This window comes from Podarcis filfolensis (assembly GCF_964270895.1).
Source record: "Podarcis filfolensis genome assembly, chromosome: 14".
In the NCBI taxonomy this organism is placed as follows: Eukaryota; Metazoa; Chordata; class Lepidosauria; order Squamata; family Lacertidae; genus Podarcis; species Podarcis filfolensis.
Window position 1 is genome coordinate 454313 of NC_139616.1, and position 19356 is coordinate 473668.

The 19356-nt window shown below is 42.3% G+C and overlaps 1 protein-coding gene across 2 annotated transcripts in view; it reads left to right on the plus strand.

Moving 5' to 3' along the window:
* The window catches only part of PTPN9 (protein tyrosine phosphatase non-receptor type 9), an 84354-nt gene extending 65225 nt beyond the window's left edge, over positions 1-19129 (plus strand). For both annotated transcript variants that reach the window (XM_083586611.1, XM_083586612.1), the window contains 3 exons: positions 910-1060; positions 2395-2602; positions 17271-19129. In XM_083586611.1, coding sequence (XP_083442737.1) covers positions 910-1060; positions 2395-2602; positions 17271-17485 — 574 coding nt within the window. In that variant the 3' untranslated portion in view covers positions 17486-19129. The remainder of the gene's footprint in view (positions 1-909; positions 1061-2394; positions 2603-17270) is intronic.
* The last annotated feature ends 227 nt before the right edge of the window (positions 19130-19356 follow it).

A 19356-nucleotide genomic window follows, 5' to 3' on the forward strand; every position in this document is an offset into this window, starting at 1 on the left:
GTGGGCTCAGAGGTTCAGGTGCCCACTTACTTATTTATTTCATGAAGTTTATACATGGCTTGATTGTTAAAAAGAAAAGAAAGAAAATCCTCAGAGCGGTTTACAAAGAGAAAAAACAATAAAGTCATCAGTAAAAAAGGATGCTTTAAAACATTCAGGAATCAAAATCTACAATAAACTAAGTAATGGGTGGGAGAACTGACAAAAATTCACATCTGGCAACCAATGTGCCCCTTTGGCTTCAGATAGGACATGGGTAGGTAAAGGTAAAGGGGACCCCTGACCATTAGGTCCAGTTGTGACCGACTCTGGGATTTCGGCGCTCATCTCGCTTTGCTGGCCAAGGGAGCCAGCGTACAGCTTCTGGGTCATGTGGCCAGCATGACTAAGCCACTTCTGGCGAACCAGAGCAGCGCACAAAAACGCCGGAGCGGTACCTATTTATCTACTTGCACTTTGACGTGCTTTTGAACTGCTAGGTGGGCAGGAGCAGGGACCGAGCAACAGGAGCTCACCCCGTCGTGGGGATTCGAACCGCTGACCTTCTGATCGGCAAGTCCTAGGCTCTGTGGGTAGACAAGGCTAAAAAACCCAGGACAGAAATGTTCATGGTGGCTCCTTGACCAGAATCAATGTATTTAGCATTAACTCTAGAAGTGTACACTCGATTATGACCAAACTAAGCCTCCTAGAGCAAAATATACACCAGGATTACTCAAAAGCACACACACAAATTTCATAGAACCATCAAATCCTTGAACTGTAAAGTTGGAAGGGACCCTCTGCAAACTGCTTGAACTTGGCCTGGTAGATATGCAGATGTCATTCACAGGAAACATGGAGTCTTTCTTCAGTGTGGGCTTCTGATTAAATCGGTTAGCCCTTCAACTTCCCTTTCTTGTGTTCAAGGCTGGAAGAAGGAGGCAGACGGAAGTGTGGCCAATACTGGCCATTGGAGAAAGACTTCCAGACTTGCTATGGAAACCTGACGGTCACCAATCTGGGAATAGAGAACCTCAACCATTACAAGAAAACCATTCTGGAGATCTACAACTTTGAGGTAACCACAAATTTCTCTAAGTATTTCTCAAACTTGAGTCTTCAGCTATTGTTACACTACAACTCCCATGATCCCTAGCTAGCAGCACCAGTGGTCAGGGGTGATGGTAGTACAACAACAGCTGGAGACCCAAGTTTGAGAAACACTGCCTAAGGCAGTATTGTGTTCTGGTCCTGAGGAAGAGCCCCACAAGACAAGGCAGGTCGGTTGTCCCAGCACCAAGGCGGGCTGCTAGGGAGCAACTTGCTCCTGGTGAGAAGGGCCATAGCTGAGTGGCAGAGCATCTGTTTTGCAAGCAAAAGCTCCCAGGTTCAATCACTCCAGGCAGGGTTGGGAGAGACTCCTCCCTGCCTGGAATCCTGGACAGACTATCCTGAGAATGTTTGTGTTCCTAATACAGACACAGGGAACTCTATAAATGGACAATGTGTGTAATGTCTGATTCATGTTGGACGTTGTGAACATTAGATATGTTGATCAGTGAATCTGCAGTGAATCTGCAGTGTATCCAGCTGGAGAATATTCCTACTGATAAAGCAGAGTAAAACGCCTTGTGGACAGTCAACTGTTGGGCCTACTCGCAAGTGTCACTGGGAGGCCGAGGGCACAGCATACGCACTTTATGAAAGGCCTCTCAGAATTCTGGGCCAAATTAGCCTGAATTCAGCAGCAAGGAAGGCCAGGTTCTGCATTCTGAATAAATACTGAAAAGTTGGGTGCTTTCACTTATTTTGCACCTTTGATTCTGCCTTTTCTGTGGTCAGCCAGCACAAGAGCCTTTGCCTGAGTGCACAGAGAACATTTAATAGAGCCCTGATTGCTCAGCAGCCATTGTCTCCATAGAGAGTCAGTGTGACTTAGCAGTTAGAGTGCTGCTCTAAGACCTGGAAGACGCAGGTTCAAATCCCCGCTCTGCAGTTAATCTCACTGGGTGACCTTGGGCCAGTCACTCACTTTCAGCCTAACCTGCCTCACAGGGTTGTTGTGGGGGTTAAATGAGGAGAGGGAGAACCATGTATGCCACCTTGAACTCCTTGGAGGAAAAGGTGGGATAGGAATGCATTAAAATAAATAATAAACAAACAAACAAACAAACACTTTCAAATATATTTACTTGGGGTTCCCATTATGCGTATACAGTTGGGGCCTGTTGCTTATGTCAACCTGTGAAGTAATTGTGACCCTTCCAGGAAGCAATCACTGCTGATCTAAGGAGAAGAGGGGTGAGAAATGGGGGGGGGGCATGTCCAGGTAAAGGGACAGGCATAAGAGAAGGGACAGGCAAGAGTGGGGTCCATTCCTTTCTCCCCTTTCCGCCATTCTTCCCTCCGCAGAGCCGCGAGAGGCGACTGGTGACCCACTTCCAGTATGTGAGCTGGCCTGACTATGGTGTCCCGACCTCAGCAGCAACTCTCATCGACTTCCTGGGGGCTGTCAAACATCAGCAGAGGGTGGCTGTCAGTGCCTTGGGGCCACGCTACAAAGGCCATCCTGGTGGGCCACCTATTGTGGTGCATTGCAGTGCTGGCATTGGCAGGACAGGTAAGGATGCCAAGACAAAGAAGCTTTCAGTGGACGCGGGTGGCGCTGTGGTTTAAACCACTGAGCCTCTTGGGCTTGCCGATCAGAAGGTCGATGATTCGAATCCCTGCGACAGGGTGAGCTCCCGTTGCCCAGTCCCAGTTCCTGCCCATCTAGCTGTTCGAAAGCACATCAAAGTGCAAGTAGATAAATAGGTACCACTCCGGCGGGAAGGTAAATGGCGTTTCGATGAGCTGCTCTGGTTTGCCAGAAGTGGCTTAGTCATGCTGGCCACATGACCTGGAAAAACTGTCTGCGGACAAACGCAGCCTATAAAGCGAGATGAGCGCCACAACCCCAGAGTCGTCTGCGACTGGACTTGACTTGTCAGGGGTCCTTTAGCTTTATCTTTTTTTAATGGAAAGGCAGAGAAAGACATCTGCCTGCAGCCTTAGTGACTGGTTGGCGTTGAACAGTGATGGGGCCTTTTCAGTGGTGGCTCCTCATTTGTGGAATGAGGCTTTCCCAGGCATGGTATGTCCCAGCTTTTTCCTTATTAACATTCAGCCAGGATTTCAAAGCATTCCTGTTCACCCAGGCATTTGACGGCAGCGGGTACTGTTCCTCCAGCAACCTGGAAATTAATCTTAAAGCTGTGTGGCTGTTTTTAGATGTTCTTAATTGTTTTTAAACAATGAAGGCCAAAAATGGAACATAACACCATAAGACTGACCAGTTGCTAATCTCCCTTTCCTGGTTCTGGAGTGAGTGGTCGCAGACCAGATCCAGGCACTTTGGGAAGAAATTGATTTTCTGGATCCATTTCAATTGGGGTTTGGCCTGGTTTTGTCACAGAAACTGCTTTGGTCACGCTGAATGATGACCTCTATCGAGAGACAGACAAGGGAAACATGTCCGTGTTAATTCTTCTTGACCTCTCAGCAGCTTTCAGTACCATTGACCATGGTATCTGGAGCGACTCTCTGAACTAGGGATGGGTGGCACCGCTTTGCAGTGGTTCCAGTCCTACTTGGATGGTCGTTCCCAGAGGGTGTTACTTGGGGAGTGCTTTTCAGCCCTGTTGAACCTTCAATGTAGGCTTCTGCAGGGCTCAATCCTATCCCCCATGTTGTTTAACATCTCCATGAAACCGCTGGGTGGGGTTATCCGCAGGATCGGAGTACGTTGTCAGCAGTACGCTGATGACACTCAGCTCTATTTCTCCTTGACATCTGCAGGTGAGGCAGTGGAAGTGCTGGACCAGTCTTGGTAGTGGACTGGATGAGAGCCAAGAAACAGAAGCCCAATCCAAATAAGACTGAGGCTCTGTTGGTGGGGGGTTCCCTAGACCAGATGGGTGGGAGGTCGCCTGCTCTTGATGGGGTTACGTTTCCTCTGAAGGAGCAGATTCATAGCCTGGGGGTCCTCCTGGATCCTTTGCTGTCGCTCAAGGCTCAGGTGGCCTCAGTGGCCCAGAGTGCCTTCCATCAGCTTTGGCTGGTGGACCATCTACGTCCCTATCTGGACAGGGAGAGCATAACTGCTGTTGTCTATGCTCTGGTATCCTCAAGGTTAGATTACTGCAATGCATTCTACGTAGGGCTGCCTCTGAAGACGGTTCGGAAACTTCAGCTAGTGCAGAATTCAGCAGCCAGGTTGCTCTCCGGAGCAAGACAGTTTGAGCATATTACACCGATCCTGGTCCGACTGCACTGGCTACCGATTAGTGTCCAGGCCCAATTCAAAGTGAAATTAAACATATTAATTCATCACTTAAATAGAATCCTAAGCCAATTAAATATCTGCAAGCTGTTTCCAGTTAATTTAACTTAACATATTTAACTAATTTAATCTTCCTGATACTCCTCCTCCTTCTGGTCGCGGACTCTTCCGGTTAGGTCAGCTAGCTCCGAAAAATCCATCATCTTCATCTGCCATTCTTCCACCGTTGGTAAATCTTGCATTTTCCACTTTTTGGCTAGTAAAATTCGAGCAGCAGTTGTAGCATACAAAAATAATTTAACATCTTTCTTGGGCAATTCCAAACCTGTTATTCCAAGAAGAAAGGCCTCTGGTTTCTTTATAAATGTATATTTCAACATTTTGTTCAATTCATTATAAATCTTTTCCCAGAAGGGACAGGTCCACCACATATGATAAAAGGTTTCTTCCTTTTCTTTACATTTCCAGCATAGATTATCACAGTTATGATATATCTTTGCTAATTTTACAGGAGTCAAATACTATCTGTACATCATTTTCATTATATTTTCCTTTAACACAGTACATGCACTGAACTTGACCCCTTTCTTCCACAATCTTTCCCAATCCTCAAACATTGTATTATGTCCTACGTCTCTTCTTTTTTATATATATTTATTTATTAAGTACAAATTAGAAAACATACATATTTACAACAAAAGAAAATACAAAAGAAAAAGAAAATACATATAACCAAGGGAAAAAAATAGAGAATACTTTGTCTCTTTTCATATTTACAGTTATTTATACCTCTATAAAATGCTATTCACAATAAAGGAGTGAAATGAAAGATAAGATATCAGAAAAAAGAAAAAAAGAACAAAGAAAAAAAGAAAGAAAAAGAAAAAAATCATAAGTGAAAATTTTTAGAAGTAGATAAGTATTCACTATACATAGCCATTTCCCATCTATATTTATATTCAATTGTATAATTTCATCTTGTCCTTATCTACCTTAAATAAAGTGTTTTTTTTTAAAGACTTCCACCGTTTGCCTCACGCGTTTTTAATAATCCGTTCGTCAGATCCTCTGTTCCTCATATTTTCCCTTTGGATTTCCTTAATGTCTCACTTTGTATTTTTTATATTACACACAAGATTATTCTAAACACAACCAGACTTTTGTAGCCGAGCCCTGGTTTTGTAAATAAATAATCATTTAAGAACTCCCATTGCTTCATAACCATAGTTTTGGATTTTCTCCTTATTATATCCGTCAGTTTTTCTAGTTCCAGGTACTTGCAAAGTTTCCCCAACCATTCTCTTTTTGTTGGGATGCTGTCTTCTTTCCAATAGCTAGCAATCAAAATTCTTGCTGCTGTTGTCGCGTATAGAAATAAGTTAGTTTTATCACACGCTAGCAAGGTTATGCTTAAAATTCTACAAGAAAGGCTCAAGCAGTATGTGGACCGAGAACTCCCAGAAGTGCAAGCTGGATTTAGAAGAAGCAGAGGAACCAGAGACCAAATTGCAAACGTGCTGGATTATGCAGAAAGCTAGAGAGTTCCAGAAAGACATCTACTTCTGCTTCATTGACTATGCAAAAGCCTTTGACTGTGTCAACCACAGCAAACTATGGCAAGTTCTTAAAGAAATGGGAGTGCCTGATCACCTCATCTGTCTCCTGAGAAATCTCTATGTGGGACAAGAAGCTACAGTTAGAACTGGATATGGAACAACTGATTGGTTCAAAATTGGGAAAGGAGTACGGCAAGGCTGTATATTGTCTCCCTGCTTATTTAAATTATATGCAGAAGTCATCATGCGAAAGGCTGGACTGGATGAATCCCTAGCCGGAATTAAGATTGCCGGAAGAAATATCAACAACCTCAGATATGCAGATGACACAACCTTGATGGCAGAAAATGAGGAGGAATTAAAGAACCTTTTACTGAGTGTGAAAGAGGAGAGCGCAAAATATGGTCTGAAGCTCAACATGAAAAAAACAAAGATCATGGCCACTGGGCCCATCACCTCCTGGCAAATAGAAGGGGAAGAAATGGAGGCAGTGAGAGAGTGAGAGATTTTACTTTCTTGGACTCCATGATCACTGCAGATGGTGTCAGCAGCCACGAAATTAAAAGACGCCTGCTTCTTGGGAGAAAAGCAATGACAAACCTAGAGAGCATCTAAAAAAGAAGAGACATCACCTTGCCAACAAAGGTCCGTATAGTTAAAGCTATGGTTTTCCCTGTAGTGATGTATGGAAGTGAGAGCTGGACCATAAAGAAGGCTGATCGCCGAAGAATTGATGCTTTTGAATTATGGTGCTGGAGAAGACTCTTGAGAGTCCCATGGACTGGAAAAAGATCAAACCTATCCATTCTTAAGGAAATCAGCCCTGAGTGCTCACTGGAAGGACAGATCGTGAAGCTGAGGCTCCAATACTTTGGCCACCTCATGAGAAGAGAAGACTCCCTGGAAAAGACCCTGATGGTGGGAAAGATGGAGGGCGCAAGGAGAAGGGGACGACAGAGGACGAGATGGTTGGATAGTGTTCTCGAAGCTACCAGCATGAGTCTGACCAAACTTTGAGAGACAGTGGAAGACAGAAGTGCCTGGCGTGCTCTGGTCCATGAGGACTAAACAACAACAATCTTTTGGGATATCTTTATCTAGAATTCCTAGTAGATATGCCTCTGCCTTTTTTGTGTGTGATATCCTTATCAATTTTTTTATTTCGTCGTGGATCATGTCCCAAAAGGTTTTAATCTTTGGGCAAGTCCACCACATGTGGTATAACGTACCTTTTGTTCTGTTACATTTCCAGCATTTGTCATTGTTCCTTTTATTTATTTTTGACAATCTGTCAGGGGTTAGGTACCATCTGTGGTGAATTTTTCTGAAATTCTCCCTTAATGAATCACATGCAGTAAAATTTATGTTTTTCTCCCAAAAAGTTTTCCATCTTTCCAGATCTATCTCATATCCCAAATCGTGCTCCCACTTTAACATGTTTTCCCCTTTCATCTCTTGTTCTGAGGTGGTTTTCATTAATAATCTATACATTTTTGCAAGTATTTTTTGATTGCTTTGCAATATTTCCTTTTCTAATTTTGAGGTTTTATTTTCAAATCCCCCCCTTTTATGTCTTTGTCATATGTTGCTTTTAATTGATAATATTGTAACCAATTTATTCCAAATGTTTGTAATTGTTCGTAAGTTTTTAATTTAATATTTCTGTCTGCATCTTCTAATATTTCCCTATATGTTGGCCAAGTCTCTTTTGCATTACTCTTTAATGTTGTAGTTGCCTCCACTGGTGAAACCCATTGGGGAGTTTTCTCAATAATTTTTCCTTTTGTTCTTTCCCAGACATCCAATAGAGCCTTTCTTACTATGTGATTTGTAATTTTTTTATGTTGTTCTTTTTTGTCATAAAATAAATAGCCATGCCAGCCGTATATTTTGTCCCAACCCTCTAGTTCCAATAATAAATTGTTGTTAATAATGAGTTTTGCTTTTTGATTCAAGTGTATTGTGTTGATCTCCTATTAATAACACTTTCTGATCTAAGTATTCTAACATTTCATTTAGTTTGCCATAAAATTCTGCTTTCTTTTCATTTGGTGCGTAAATCCCAACAAGTATCAACTTTCCCCCTTGAAACACAATTTGCACCATTTGCACCTAATTACATGGTTTTTAAATGCATTATGGGCCTTTACCTTGTCATTCCATAAATATGCATACCAACCAAACACATTGTCGAATCCTTCCAAATCTAATAGATCTGTATCTTCTAATTGCATCCATTTTTTAGTCCAGCAAAGTGCAGCAGCTTCAAAATAAATTTTTAAATCTGGCAGGGAAAATCCCCCTCTTTCTTTAGAGCCCATAAGTAATTTATATTTAATTCTGGGTTTCTTCCCCTGCCAGATAAATCTAGATAATGCTTTCTGCAATTCTTTAAAACATTTCACATTAGCTATAATTGGGAGGGTTTGAAACTAAAAAAGCATCTTTGGCAGCACATTCACCTTAATCACAGAAATCCAGCCCATTAATGACAGTTTTAAATTTGACCATATCGCCAAATCTCTTTTAATTTCATACCATAATTTCTCATAATTATCTTTGTATAAATTCAGATTTTTCCCGGACAGGTTCACCCCCAAATATTTAACTTTTTTCACAAAATCTAGGCCCGTTTTTTCTTGTAATAATTTTCTTTCCTCATTATCCAGATTTTTCTCTATTACTTTGGTTTTGCTCTTGTTTAATTTAAATCCTGCTACCAGACCAAACTCTTGTATCAGCTCCAGTGCTTTAACTGCACTGGAGTCTGGATCTTATAATGTCACTACTAGATCATCAGCAAAGGTTTTTAATTTGTATTGTTTCGAACCTACTGTGATACCTTTGACTTGTTCATCCTTTCTAATCATACTTAGCAAGACCTCCACGACTGAAATAAACAACAGAGGGGAAAGTGGGCACCCTTGCCTGGTTCCCTTCTCAATTCTAATTTCCTCTGAAACCACATTATTTACAATAATTTTGGCTCTTTGTTCTAGATAGATCGCTTTAATACCATTTAAAAAATCATGGCCTATCCCCATACTCTCTAAATAATGTAACATAAAACTCCAAGATACATTGTCAAAGGCTTTCTCTGCATCAATAAACATTAACATTGCTTTACAACTCTTTCTTGCTTCTAACTTTTCCAAAATATCCACATAATTTCTAATGTTATCTTTCATATGTCTTCCAGGCAGAAATCTTGCCTGGTCTTTGTGAATGTACTTAGATAAAACCTTCTTTAGCCTGTTGGCCAATATGTTTGCAAAAAAATTGTAATCCACATTGAGTAAGGAGATTGGTCTGTAGTTTTTAACATTGGATCTATCTTGACCCTGTTTAGGAATCAGAGTAATATAAGCTTCCTTCCAGGTTTCAGGTGCTTTGCCCCCTTGCAGAATCGAATTAGATACTTCTACCAGAGTTTGGATGAGCCAGCCTTTCAGTGTCTTATAATATTTCGCTGATAGACCATCAGGTCCTAGTATCTTGCCAAGTTGCTTTGAATTTATTGTCTGTTCCATTTCCTGATTTGTAATTAAACCTTTTAGTAGGTTCTTTTTATCCTCCGGAATCTGCTGCAAACCATTAATCTTTATAAATTGCTCGATTTTTCCCATATCCTCTTTATCCTTTTTATACAGTTGCTTATAATATTTATAAAAGCATTTTCTAATGTCTGCAGGGTTCTCTATAGATTTTCCTTCTGTTACAATGTTTGTAATAGTACTTTGTTTTTGTCTCTTCTTTAATTGCCAGGCTAATAACTTCCCACATTTATTTGCAGATTCAAAATTTCTTTGTCTCATCCTTCTTATCTTCCGTTCAATTTCTTGATTTACTAACTGTGAATATTGAACCTGTAAAGCTTTAATTTCTTTTTGGATCTGCAAATTCTTTGGGTTTCCTCTAAGCTTCTTCTCTTTGTCTTTTAGTTGTTCCATAATTTTATATTTTCTCTCATTCTGTGACTTTTTCCTAATTGAGTTTTGTTGTATCAGAAACCCTTTCATTACAGCTTTGCTGGCCCCCCAAATAACCCTTGTTTCCGTTCCTTGATTCATACTAAGTTCAAAATAATCCTTTAGGGGTTTTTGGCCTTATTAACAATTGATGTACTTCTCAACAAATCATCATTCATTCACCATCTGAAGGAACCCTGAACAAAGATTTTCAAATCCATAAAAACTGCATTATGATCCGAGCAAGTTTTAGGGCAAATTTCTGTTTTTATTACTTTAGGAACCAAGTCTCTGGATATCCATAAATAGTCCATTCTCGAAAATACTTGGTTTGCATCTGAGAAAAAAGTAAAGTCTCTTTCCATTGGATTTTATTCTCCATATATCTGACAAATCAAATTTTTCAGTTAGGTCAAAAAAAGTCTTAGGTAGTCTGCCAGAATTCGTAGCCTTTGATCTCTGAGTTCTATCCATCAAAGTAGATGCAACTCCATTCAAGTCCCCCATCAATATAATTTTATAATCTATGTATTCCAACAGACTTGTTTCCAAGTTCTTAAAAAATTCCACTTTGCCATCACTAGGTGCATAGATTCCTAATAACAAATATTTCTCGCCTTGTGCTGTAATTTCAACTGCTATGTGACTTCCTTCCTCATCTTTAAAAGCAAATTTTGGATTCCATTTTTCCTTAATGTAGAAAACCACTCCTCTTTTTTTAACTTTGTCAGAAGAAATAAATTCTTGGCCCAATCTTTTATTTATTAGAGTTTTTCTATGTAGTCTTGTAATGTGGGTTTACTGTAAGCAAATTATATCCAAATTTTGTTTTTCCAAAATATGGTAATTTCCCCCCCTTTTCGGGGTAAGTTCAAGCCATTTACGTTCCATGAATAGATTCTCAATGCCATATTGTCTACTTACGGTGATGCTGCCTCTGCTCCCAGCGGCTGTGAGGTTTGTAATCCAAGTTCTACCAAGTGCTTTTGCATAAATCTGTCCTCCTCAAGAGTCTTTATCTTCTGCTGTCTTCCTTCAAATTTGAAAGATAGCCCCTCTGGAAATTCCCACCTAAAAAATATGTTCTTTCTGTCAGTCAGGTCCCTGTACTGAGCTCTCAGGTTCAAAAATTGCCGTGGAATTTCTTTAAAGAGCACCACCGATTTGTCAGGAATTTTAAGGCCTTTTTTATAATGATGTCCCCAAATGATATCTCTTTGTTCCTTGGTCTTAAAGACCACAATACTATCGTAAGCTGTTTTGGTCTCTTTTTTAGGGCCAAATCTGTAAGCTTTCTCTACCCAATCTTCCACTTCCTCTTTTTTCAGATCCCAGAAATCCATAAAAAATCCTATCAAAGATTCTGAGTTTATCTTCTTCCAGAAAAGGGACCCCTCTCAATCTCAGATGTGATTCTTTCGCACTCAATTGGAGAAAAGCGATTGAATTTGCATTTTCGTACTGCAAGCGTTCCAGATCCTGCACTCTAACATTCTCCAGCTGTGTCAACCTTGCATCATGTGTGTTTATCTCATCTTTCACATCTTTCTTTTTTTTAAAATAATATTTATTACTTTTAAACCTTACAAAAAGGAGAAAAGAAAAAAAGAAAAAGCAAAAGAAAGAAAAAACAATACAGTACAATATATAAACAATACACAACACAACATTAACACATTAAACAAAACGAGAGCAAAAACAATTCAAAAAAACACACATCATACCATCTCAATACCCTCTCTTTCATTCCCTTGTTTCATCGACCTCCTCTCACCTCCCTTTTTGTATTCCATTTCTATTAATTATTTCAGCAAATCCTTTCCATCTTTCTCTATTTTCTGTCATATGGTTATCTTAACATATTTTAACCTTATTTTCCATTAATACTATAGTACTTATTTATGCTTAATTCCTTATAACATTTCTACTAAAGCCGTATAATTCCATTCCAACATTTTTCTAACACTCATTAACTTTACATTATTTCCATATATAAACTTTTTCCAATATTCTTCCACCGTCTCTTCTCCCTGGTCTCGGATTCTGCCAGTCATTTCCATCAATTCCATATAGTCCATCAACCTGGTGATCTTCTGTCCGAGGCTCTTAACTCTTTTCCAAGTCCCTTCTGCAAGTCTTCTTCATATTTATACATATTTATACATGCACTTTACTTTGTCTTCTCCTGATCTTGTTCTTATTTTCCTTCCTTTGATGCTGAAGAGTGGATCTCGGGGAAATTCCCACCTAGCAATGTTTTTATTCCTTCTCGACAAGTCAGCCAAATCTCCATAGTTAAAACTAAGATATTTCAGGGCGTATTTCAAAGTTCCTCCAAATCTGGCAGTCCCCACAACTCCAGTCTCCTCCTGACCCAAGTCCAGGTCCCAAAGGTCAGTAAATCCCTGCATGAAGGGATCTATCCAACTTTCCTTCTCCAGTCCAAGTGGGGCTCCAATCCTCAAAATCTGACTTTCTCTAAATTCAATCATAAAAAGCATCAGCTTATATTCATCAAATTGCATCTGTAAGGCTGGGGCTCTCTCCCTCTCCACTTGTGCTACTTTAGGTTCAACAACAACAACTTTCTCCCCTGCCTTCTCCACAATTTGCCATGTCAAAGTAGATCCCTGTATCGATTCCTGAATAGTTTCTGTATTAATATTCACTTTTTGTCCCAAATTAGTCACTTTTTGTTCCAAGTTATCAATTTTTATAGTCATCGCATCCATCTTCTTATGGAGCTGTTCCAGTGAATCATTTATCTTACATAATGCAACCACTAAGGCTTCTTCTGTCAACATTCTTAACGCTCCAAGGTCAATCCCAGATTCTCACAGTTTTTTATCTTGCAGCTGGAAATTCCCCCAGCTCAGCTCATGTAACAATTTCAAAGGCTTCCTCTAGGGGGAAACAATTTCTATTTGTATCAATCCTTTTAAGCACAGTTCAAGCAATAAAGTTAGTTTCAATTTTCAGTTACTTTTACTCCTTTTTAAACGCAGAAGGAGACAATGGAAACAATGTATTTCTCTTATTTAACTAGCTGTCAACAAACGATCTATTCACAGTCAATGAGCATTTCCAAAACGTCAGTCTTACTAGCAGCCCGTTTCCAGGTTCAGAGCCGTGGTAATTTGACTTTCTTCACTCTTCTCCTGCTTCCAAGGGGGGTTTGATGATTTTAGCCGATGGAAGTTTAATCCTTTACGGAAGGCTTTCCAAGACTTTAGCTTGCAGCCTCTTTGCTTCAGTCTATTTACAAAAGGGGAAGGCGGACTTCCTGTTAGAAACCTCCCCGTTTCGGTGCCAAATTAAGACGTTTAAAAATCCAATTTTCCGTTCTACTCACGGGTAGTTGTTTTAAGATCAAACTGTCCACAGGAAAAAGTCAGCACTCTCTGGCAACAGCAATGCGGCTTCACTCCATGAAAGAAGCAGTCAATTCGAAGCACCGTGCCACTCACCCCACATCGCTCCAGATCCCCGAAACCGGGTTTTCCCGTGAGTAGGGGAGGCGCAAAAGGTGCCAGCCGAATCCCACGTTCACAGGCTTCTCCCGCCTGTGATTTTTTATGGGTCCCCGCCTTCGCCGTGGCGGCCAGACCCTAATTTCCACAAAGCAAATTCCTCCCGATCAGAGGAATTCAGCCATTACCGGAGGCGCTAACCTGGAAGTCCACATCTTTCATGTTGATACTTAAATGTTCGATCTATTTCCCCAACTTATTTATAGAAGCTGTGTTACGATCTAATCCTTCTTTAATATCATTTAACATTGACATCACCGACTCCTCAAATTGTGGTGCTGCTTTAGAACCACGTCTCAGCCTTTCTCTTTCTGAACTCATAGCTAAAGAATGTCAAGGTCAGTCACACAGTCTGGTACAATAAGGGAGAAAAACAAGTTCCCTCCACCAATCCCACTGCAGCCGGATCAGGAGCAGCTTCCTTAATCTTTAAAACTCATTAAATCCCAATGACAAAAATGGCAAAGAGAAAATTTTCCAAGGCTCCCCTTGCCCTGAGGGAATCCGAAGACACTTTTAATCCACTTTAAAATGTTGCCAGGCATCGCAGGAAAGTTTATAACCAACTCAGTAGAGACGGGGATTGAATGTTTCCACTTCCATTGTGACGTCACAATGGAGACTAGACTTCCCTCCTGGGTGGTCCAGTACCGAAAGAGGATATCTCAGACTTATTAATAGATTTCCAAAATAGCACAAATTATCCAAAGCCCCCTTTCCTCTGGGGGGGGGGCTAAATTGCTTGCAGAGTTTTAAAAGTTTTTCTTTCCTTTTAGGCTTTGGTCTTAGCGCACCGATTTTTACTTTGTTCCACAAAGGGGACCGACCCCCGTTTTTAAGTCTCCCTTTTCTTCCCAATTTTCCAAATCAAGTTTTTAAGTACTTACAGTTCCAACTTTCAGTCTCTTTTTTAATGAAGGAATTGGCCACTCAAGCTAGCCAGTCTCAGAGCTTCGCTGCTTTGAAGGAAGCACTCGTTTCTGCTGTGCTGTGTCTCCCACCCCGCTCACTCTTGGGGCTCTAATGAGCTTACCGGGGAGCAGGGGAGTCGCTAAAGTGCACCCGCTGGAACAGCAGGTCCTCAGAATGCCCGATCTGAGTTTTTTCCGGGGAAGCGCGACGCTCTCACGGTCTCCCCAACTTCAAAGCGCAAGGGCTCTTTCAGCTGAAAGAGGTCTTGAATGCCATAACTGTGCAGTCAACTGGAAGTCCTTGTTTTGACCTATAAAGCCTTAAACGGCTCAGGACCATAATACAGGTGAAACTCAGAAAATTAGAATATCGTGGAAATTTTCATTTATTCCAGTAATTCAACTTAAAAGGTGAAACTAATATATGAGATAGACTCGTGACATGCAAAGGAAGATATGTCAAGCCTTTATTTGTTATAATTGTGATAATCATGGTATACAGCTGATGAAAACCCCAAATTAACAATCTCAGAAAATTAGAATATTAAATGAAATCAGCAAAACAAGGACTGCAAATAGAGCAATATTGGACCTCTGAAAAGTAGAAGCATGCATATGTACTCAGTACTTGGTTTGGGCCCCTTTTGCATCAATTACTGCCTCAATGCGGCATGGCATGGATGCTATCAGCCTGTGGCACTGCTGAGGTGTTATGGAAGACCAGGAAGCTTCAATAGCAGCCTTCAGCTCTTCTGCATTGCTCGGTCTCATGTCTCTCATCTTTCTCTTGGCAATGCCCCATAGATTCTCTATGGGGTTCAGGCCAGGTGAGTTTGCTGGCCAATCAAGCACAGTAATCCCATGGGCATTGAACCAGGTTTTGGTTACTTTTGACAGTGTGGGCAGGTGACAAAGTCCTTCTGGAAAAAGAAAGCAGGATCCCCATAAAAGCTCGTCTGCGGAAGGAAGCATGAAGTGCTCCAAAATCTCCTGGTAGACAGCTGCGTTGACCCTGGACTTAATGAAGCACAGTGGACCAACACCAGCTGATGGCATGTCTCCCCAAATCAACACTTCACACTGGACTTCAAGCATTTGGCATTGGAAACTTCACACTGGACTTCAAGCATCTGGCATTGTGTGCCTCCCCATTCTTCCTCCAGACTCTGGGTCCTTGGTTTCCAAATGAGATGCAAAAGTTGCTCTCATTAGAAAAGAGGACTTGGGACCACTGAGCAACAGACTAGTTCTTTTTTTTTTCTTTCTTTAGCCTAGGCAAGATTCTTCTGATGTTGTTTCTTGTTCAGGAGCGGCTTGACAAGAGGAATACAACATTTGAAGCCTATCTCCAGGATCCGTCTCTGTGTGGTGGCTCTTGATGCACTAACTCCAGCCTCAGTCCACTCCTTGCGAAAGTCTCCAACACATTTGAATGGTCTTTTCCCGACAATCCTCTCCAGGCTGTGGTCATCCCTGCTGTTGTGCACCTTTTTCTTCCACACTTTCCCCTTCTGCATAACTTTCCATTGATGTGATTTGATACAACACTTTGGAAACATCCAACTTCTTCTGCAATCACCGTTTGAGGCTTTCCCTCCTTTTGGAGGGTCTCAATGATGGCTTTCTGCACAACTGTCAGGTCAGCAGCCTTCCCCATGATTGTGCTTCCTACTGAACCCATTGCAGGTGTTATGGATTGAATAGCTACTGCACCTTTTCACAATATTCTAATTTTCTGAGATTATTAATTTGGGGTTTTTATCAGCTGTACCCCATAATCATCAGAATTATAACAAATAAAGGCTTGGCATATCTTGCTTTGCATGTCATGAGTCTATCTCATATATTAGTTTCACCTTTTAAGTTGAATTACTGAAATAAATGAACTTTTCCACGATATTCTAATTTTCCAAGTTTCACCTGTACTTCGTGAACCACCTCTTTCCATATGAACCTTCCCGGACCCTGTGATCATCTTCTGAGGCCCTTCTTTGTGTGCCTACTCAAGAGGTTTGGAGGGTGGCAACACAAGAATGGGGATTTCTCAGTAGTGGCTTTATTCACGGTTTTTATTGGGTTATTGCTTTTATTTTTATTTTATATACTGTGATCTTTTTATGTGAACCGCCCTGAGACCTCCGGGTATAGAAATTCAATAAATAATAATAATAATAATAATAATCAGACAAAAAGAAATTTGTGAGGCAGCCAGGGCTTCCTTATTCCTATTTGTGTATACGTGTGATATTTTTCAGGACAGTGGACTATATCCAGAGTTTTCTGTCCATGAGTGCAAGGGCTCTTGCACTAGTGGATGGGCGAGTTTCAGTTTTGCACAGTGGAGGAATCCAGTTCAGCAGCTGCATTCGCAGAAGCTCATTGGACAGTAGACTGTTGCTTCTGTTGCAGGGCAAACGTGGCAGCAAACTGCTTGATCTTTCTCTTGCATCACCGTGTTCTGCTGGTGCAAAACGTTTCAGCTGCAGAACAAGTATACCTTTGTTACTTTAAATTAGCACTTCATTGGATAAAACCCACAATGAATGAATGAACATTTGGCTGAAATCAGTCATAGGGTTTGAAGAACATGGGTGGGGAACCAAAACGTGGGGAACCTGTGGCCCTCCCGGTGTTAAGAACATAAAAATAAGAGCTTGCTGGATGTGGTCCCTGGCTACTGGCCCGTCCAGTCCAGCATCCTGGTCTCACAGTGGCCAACCAGATGCCCGAGGGAAACTGGCAAGCAGGACCCAAGCAAAGGAGCCCTTTCTCCTCCTGCAGTTTCCAGCAACTGGTATTCAGAGTCACCAGCTGTGGAGGCAGAGCAGGGCCATTATGTGTTGCAGGACCACCCTCCCTGACCATTGGTCCATGCCGACTGAGGCTGGGGGAAGCTGGAGTCCAACAACACCTCAAGGGCCCCAGGATGTGGGGGAAGGTGGATGTGGAGTGTCCAAGGGGTCCTGGCTTGGGTATGGCTTACGGTGATCTTCTTCCCCCAGGTACCTTCTGTGCTCTGGACATCTGCCTGTCTCAACTGCAGGACGTGGGCACGCTGAACGTGCAGCAGACAGTGGTGCGGATGAGGACGCAGCGAGCTTTCAGCATCCAGACCCCCGAGCAGTACTACTTCTGCTACTTGGCCATCATTGAGCATGCGCAGAGAGAGAACCTGCTCCCTTCCTCCTACGCCTGGGCAGGGAAGGAGAAGAGCTAATAGGAATCCTGGCCCAGTGGCCACAGAGCAGCAGGGACCAGGCCAAACCCTGTTTCCTCCCTTCCTCCCTCTTGACCAAACCAGATTCGTCAGCATCTTCAGATGCAGCTTTGCCCAGAACACTGATTTGAGCCAATTTTTCTGCCGCTGAGGCTATCAGAAACTTTCTGTTTGACTAGCTGGCTAGCTCAAGTCGCAACTAGTAGCCATGGGCTATTAAGGCTTGCATTCTCCAAGACTAGCACCCTTGATTGAACTGTGCCTTATTAAAAAAAGAACAAACCAAACTTCCGGCCCTGACTTGCCACTGGAGGCAAACAGGGAGAAGATGGAACTCCTTGCCATGTCAGTGTCCTCCACCTTCTGGAGACAGCGGGGGTGCTGCTTTCCTGGTTCTGATGCAGAAGGGGACCCTTTCCAGTTATATCCAAGGCCAGGATAGAAGAAGATTTCCGTCTTGCCCACCACTGAATCTAGGTGTTTCCTTGTCTGTATGTACTTAATACACACTCCTCGTTCAAAGATGTAGCCAGTATTCTCTTTGCATAAATACGATGCAGAGTCCTAATATCTTACAGGGACCTTTTGTATTGAGTGGCAGCGTCAGTGTTATGAATTATGTTGATGGTTCTTGTCTGCCCAGCCTGCCCAAGGTTGGTCTTGCCCACTGTGCCATTCCAGTTCACCCACTGATGTAGCTTCAACATACACACACTTGCAAGGGCACACCTGTTGTGCAGAGGCGTACAGGTTGCGTGCAAGTTGTGATGTCGTATCACACAGATGCCGCAGTGCCTGGTGTGTGTGTGTGTCCATGTGATGTTGCCACAGCAGGATGCACCCTTAACCTGCAAGGATCCTCCGTGCCACATCCCAGTGCGATTCTTCTCCCCTGCCTTCACCTTTCTTGCCTGTGATTGTATCTTGAGCCTGCAGAAAAGGTTATTAGCTGGGGTGCAGATCTGTGGGTCTCTTTTCCTACAATGTGGGGCGGGGCATGTGGAACCCACTTGCAGTTTTGCTGCTAGCCAGGAATGCTAGGCAGTTGTTGGTACGAAGGACTCAGCAGGGGACAGTGTGGATGTGAGTGGCCAAATAAGTGGGGCTTAACCCCCAAACATCTGGGAGAAGGGAGGTAGAGGAAGGAGACTTGATATCGGGCCTCAGATCTGTTCTCTTCCACAGCCCCTCCTCTCCGACAAAACCTTGAAAGCCAATTTTGTTTAAGTGGGGGAATTCTTGCTCTCTACATCCAGTTCTTTCTCCTTGCGCAGCCTGCCAGTGACAAGACTGGGAGCTCCTGTTTTCTTAAAGCAGGCTGACAGCCACCCTCCACCCCAATTTCTGCTTGGAGAGGAGGAGGGTGGCATCTGAGCTGCCCTCAGTAACTTTATACTGGAATAAGCTCTTTTGAATGCGCATATTTTTTATTTTTTACAACCCCTTTTTCTTTTTTTCTCTCCCTCTCTTTCTCAGTTTTGTATTTAACATTAACTTGATCAAGTCCGAATTGGAGATAACTGTAAATGTTCCTATTTGCTATTGTATGGCGATTTCTTTCTCTCCCTCCTCTCTCTCTCTCTCTCTCTCTCTCTCTCTCTCTCTCTCTCTCTTGTATTTGCAAATAAATATACCTACAACCCACACCTTCACTGCTGTCTCATTTGTTGCGTTGGTTTAAAGCAGAGGTGATGAAAGTCAAGCCCCAGGGGCCAGTCAGCCTGCCTGTTAGGACTCTTCCCCAGGCCCCCTCCATTCTCATACTTCCGGCGCTGGTTTTGCCTGACAGGAACAGGCCCTTGAGCTGTGATAGTGCTTCCTGCTTTCCTGTATGAAGCAGGGTGCGGAGAGTTGGAGACGCCTCTAGTGCT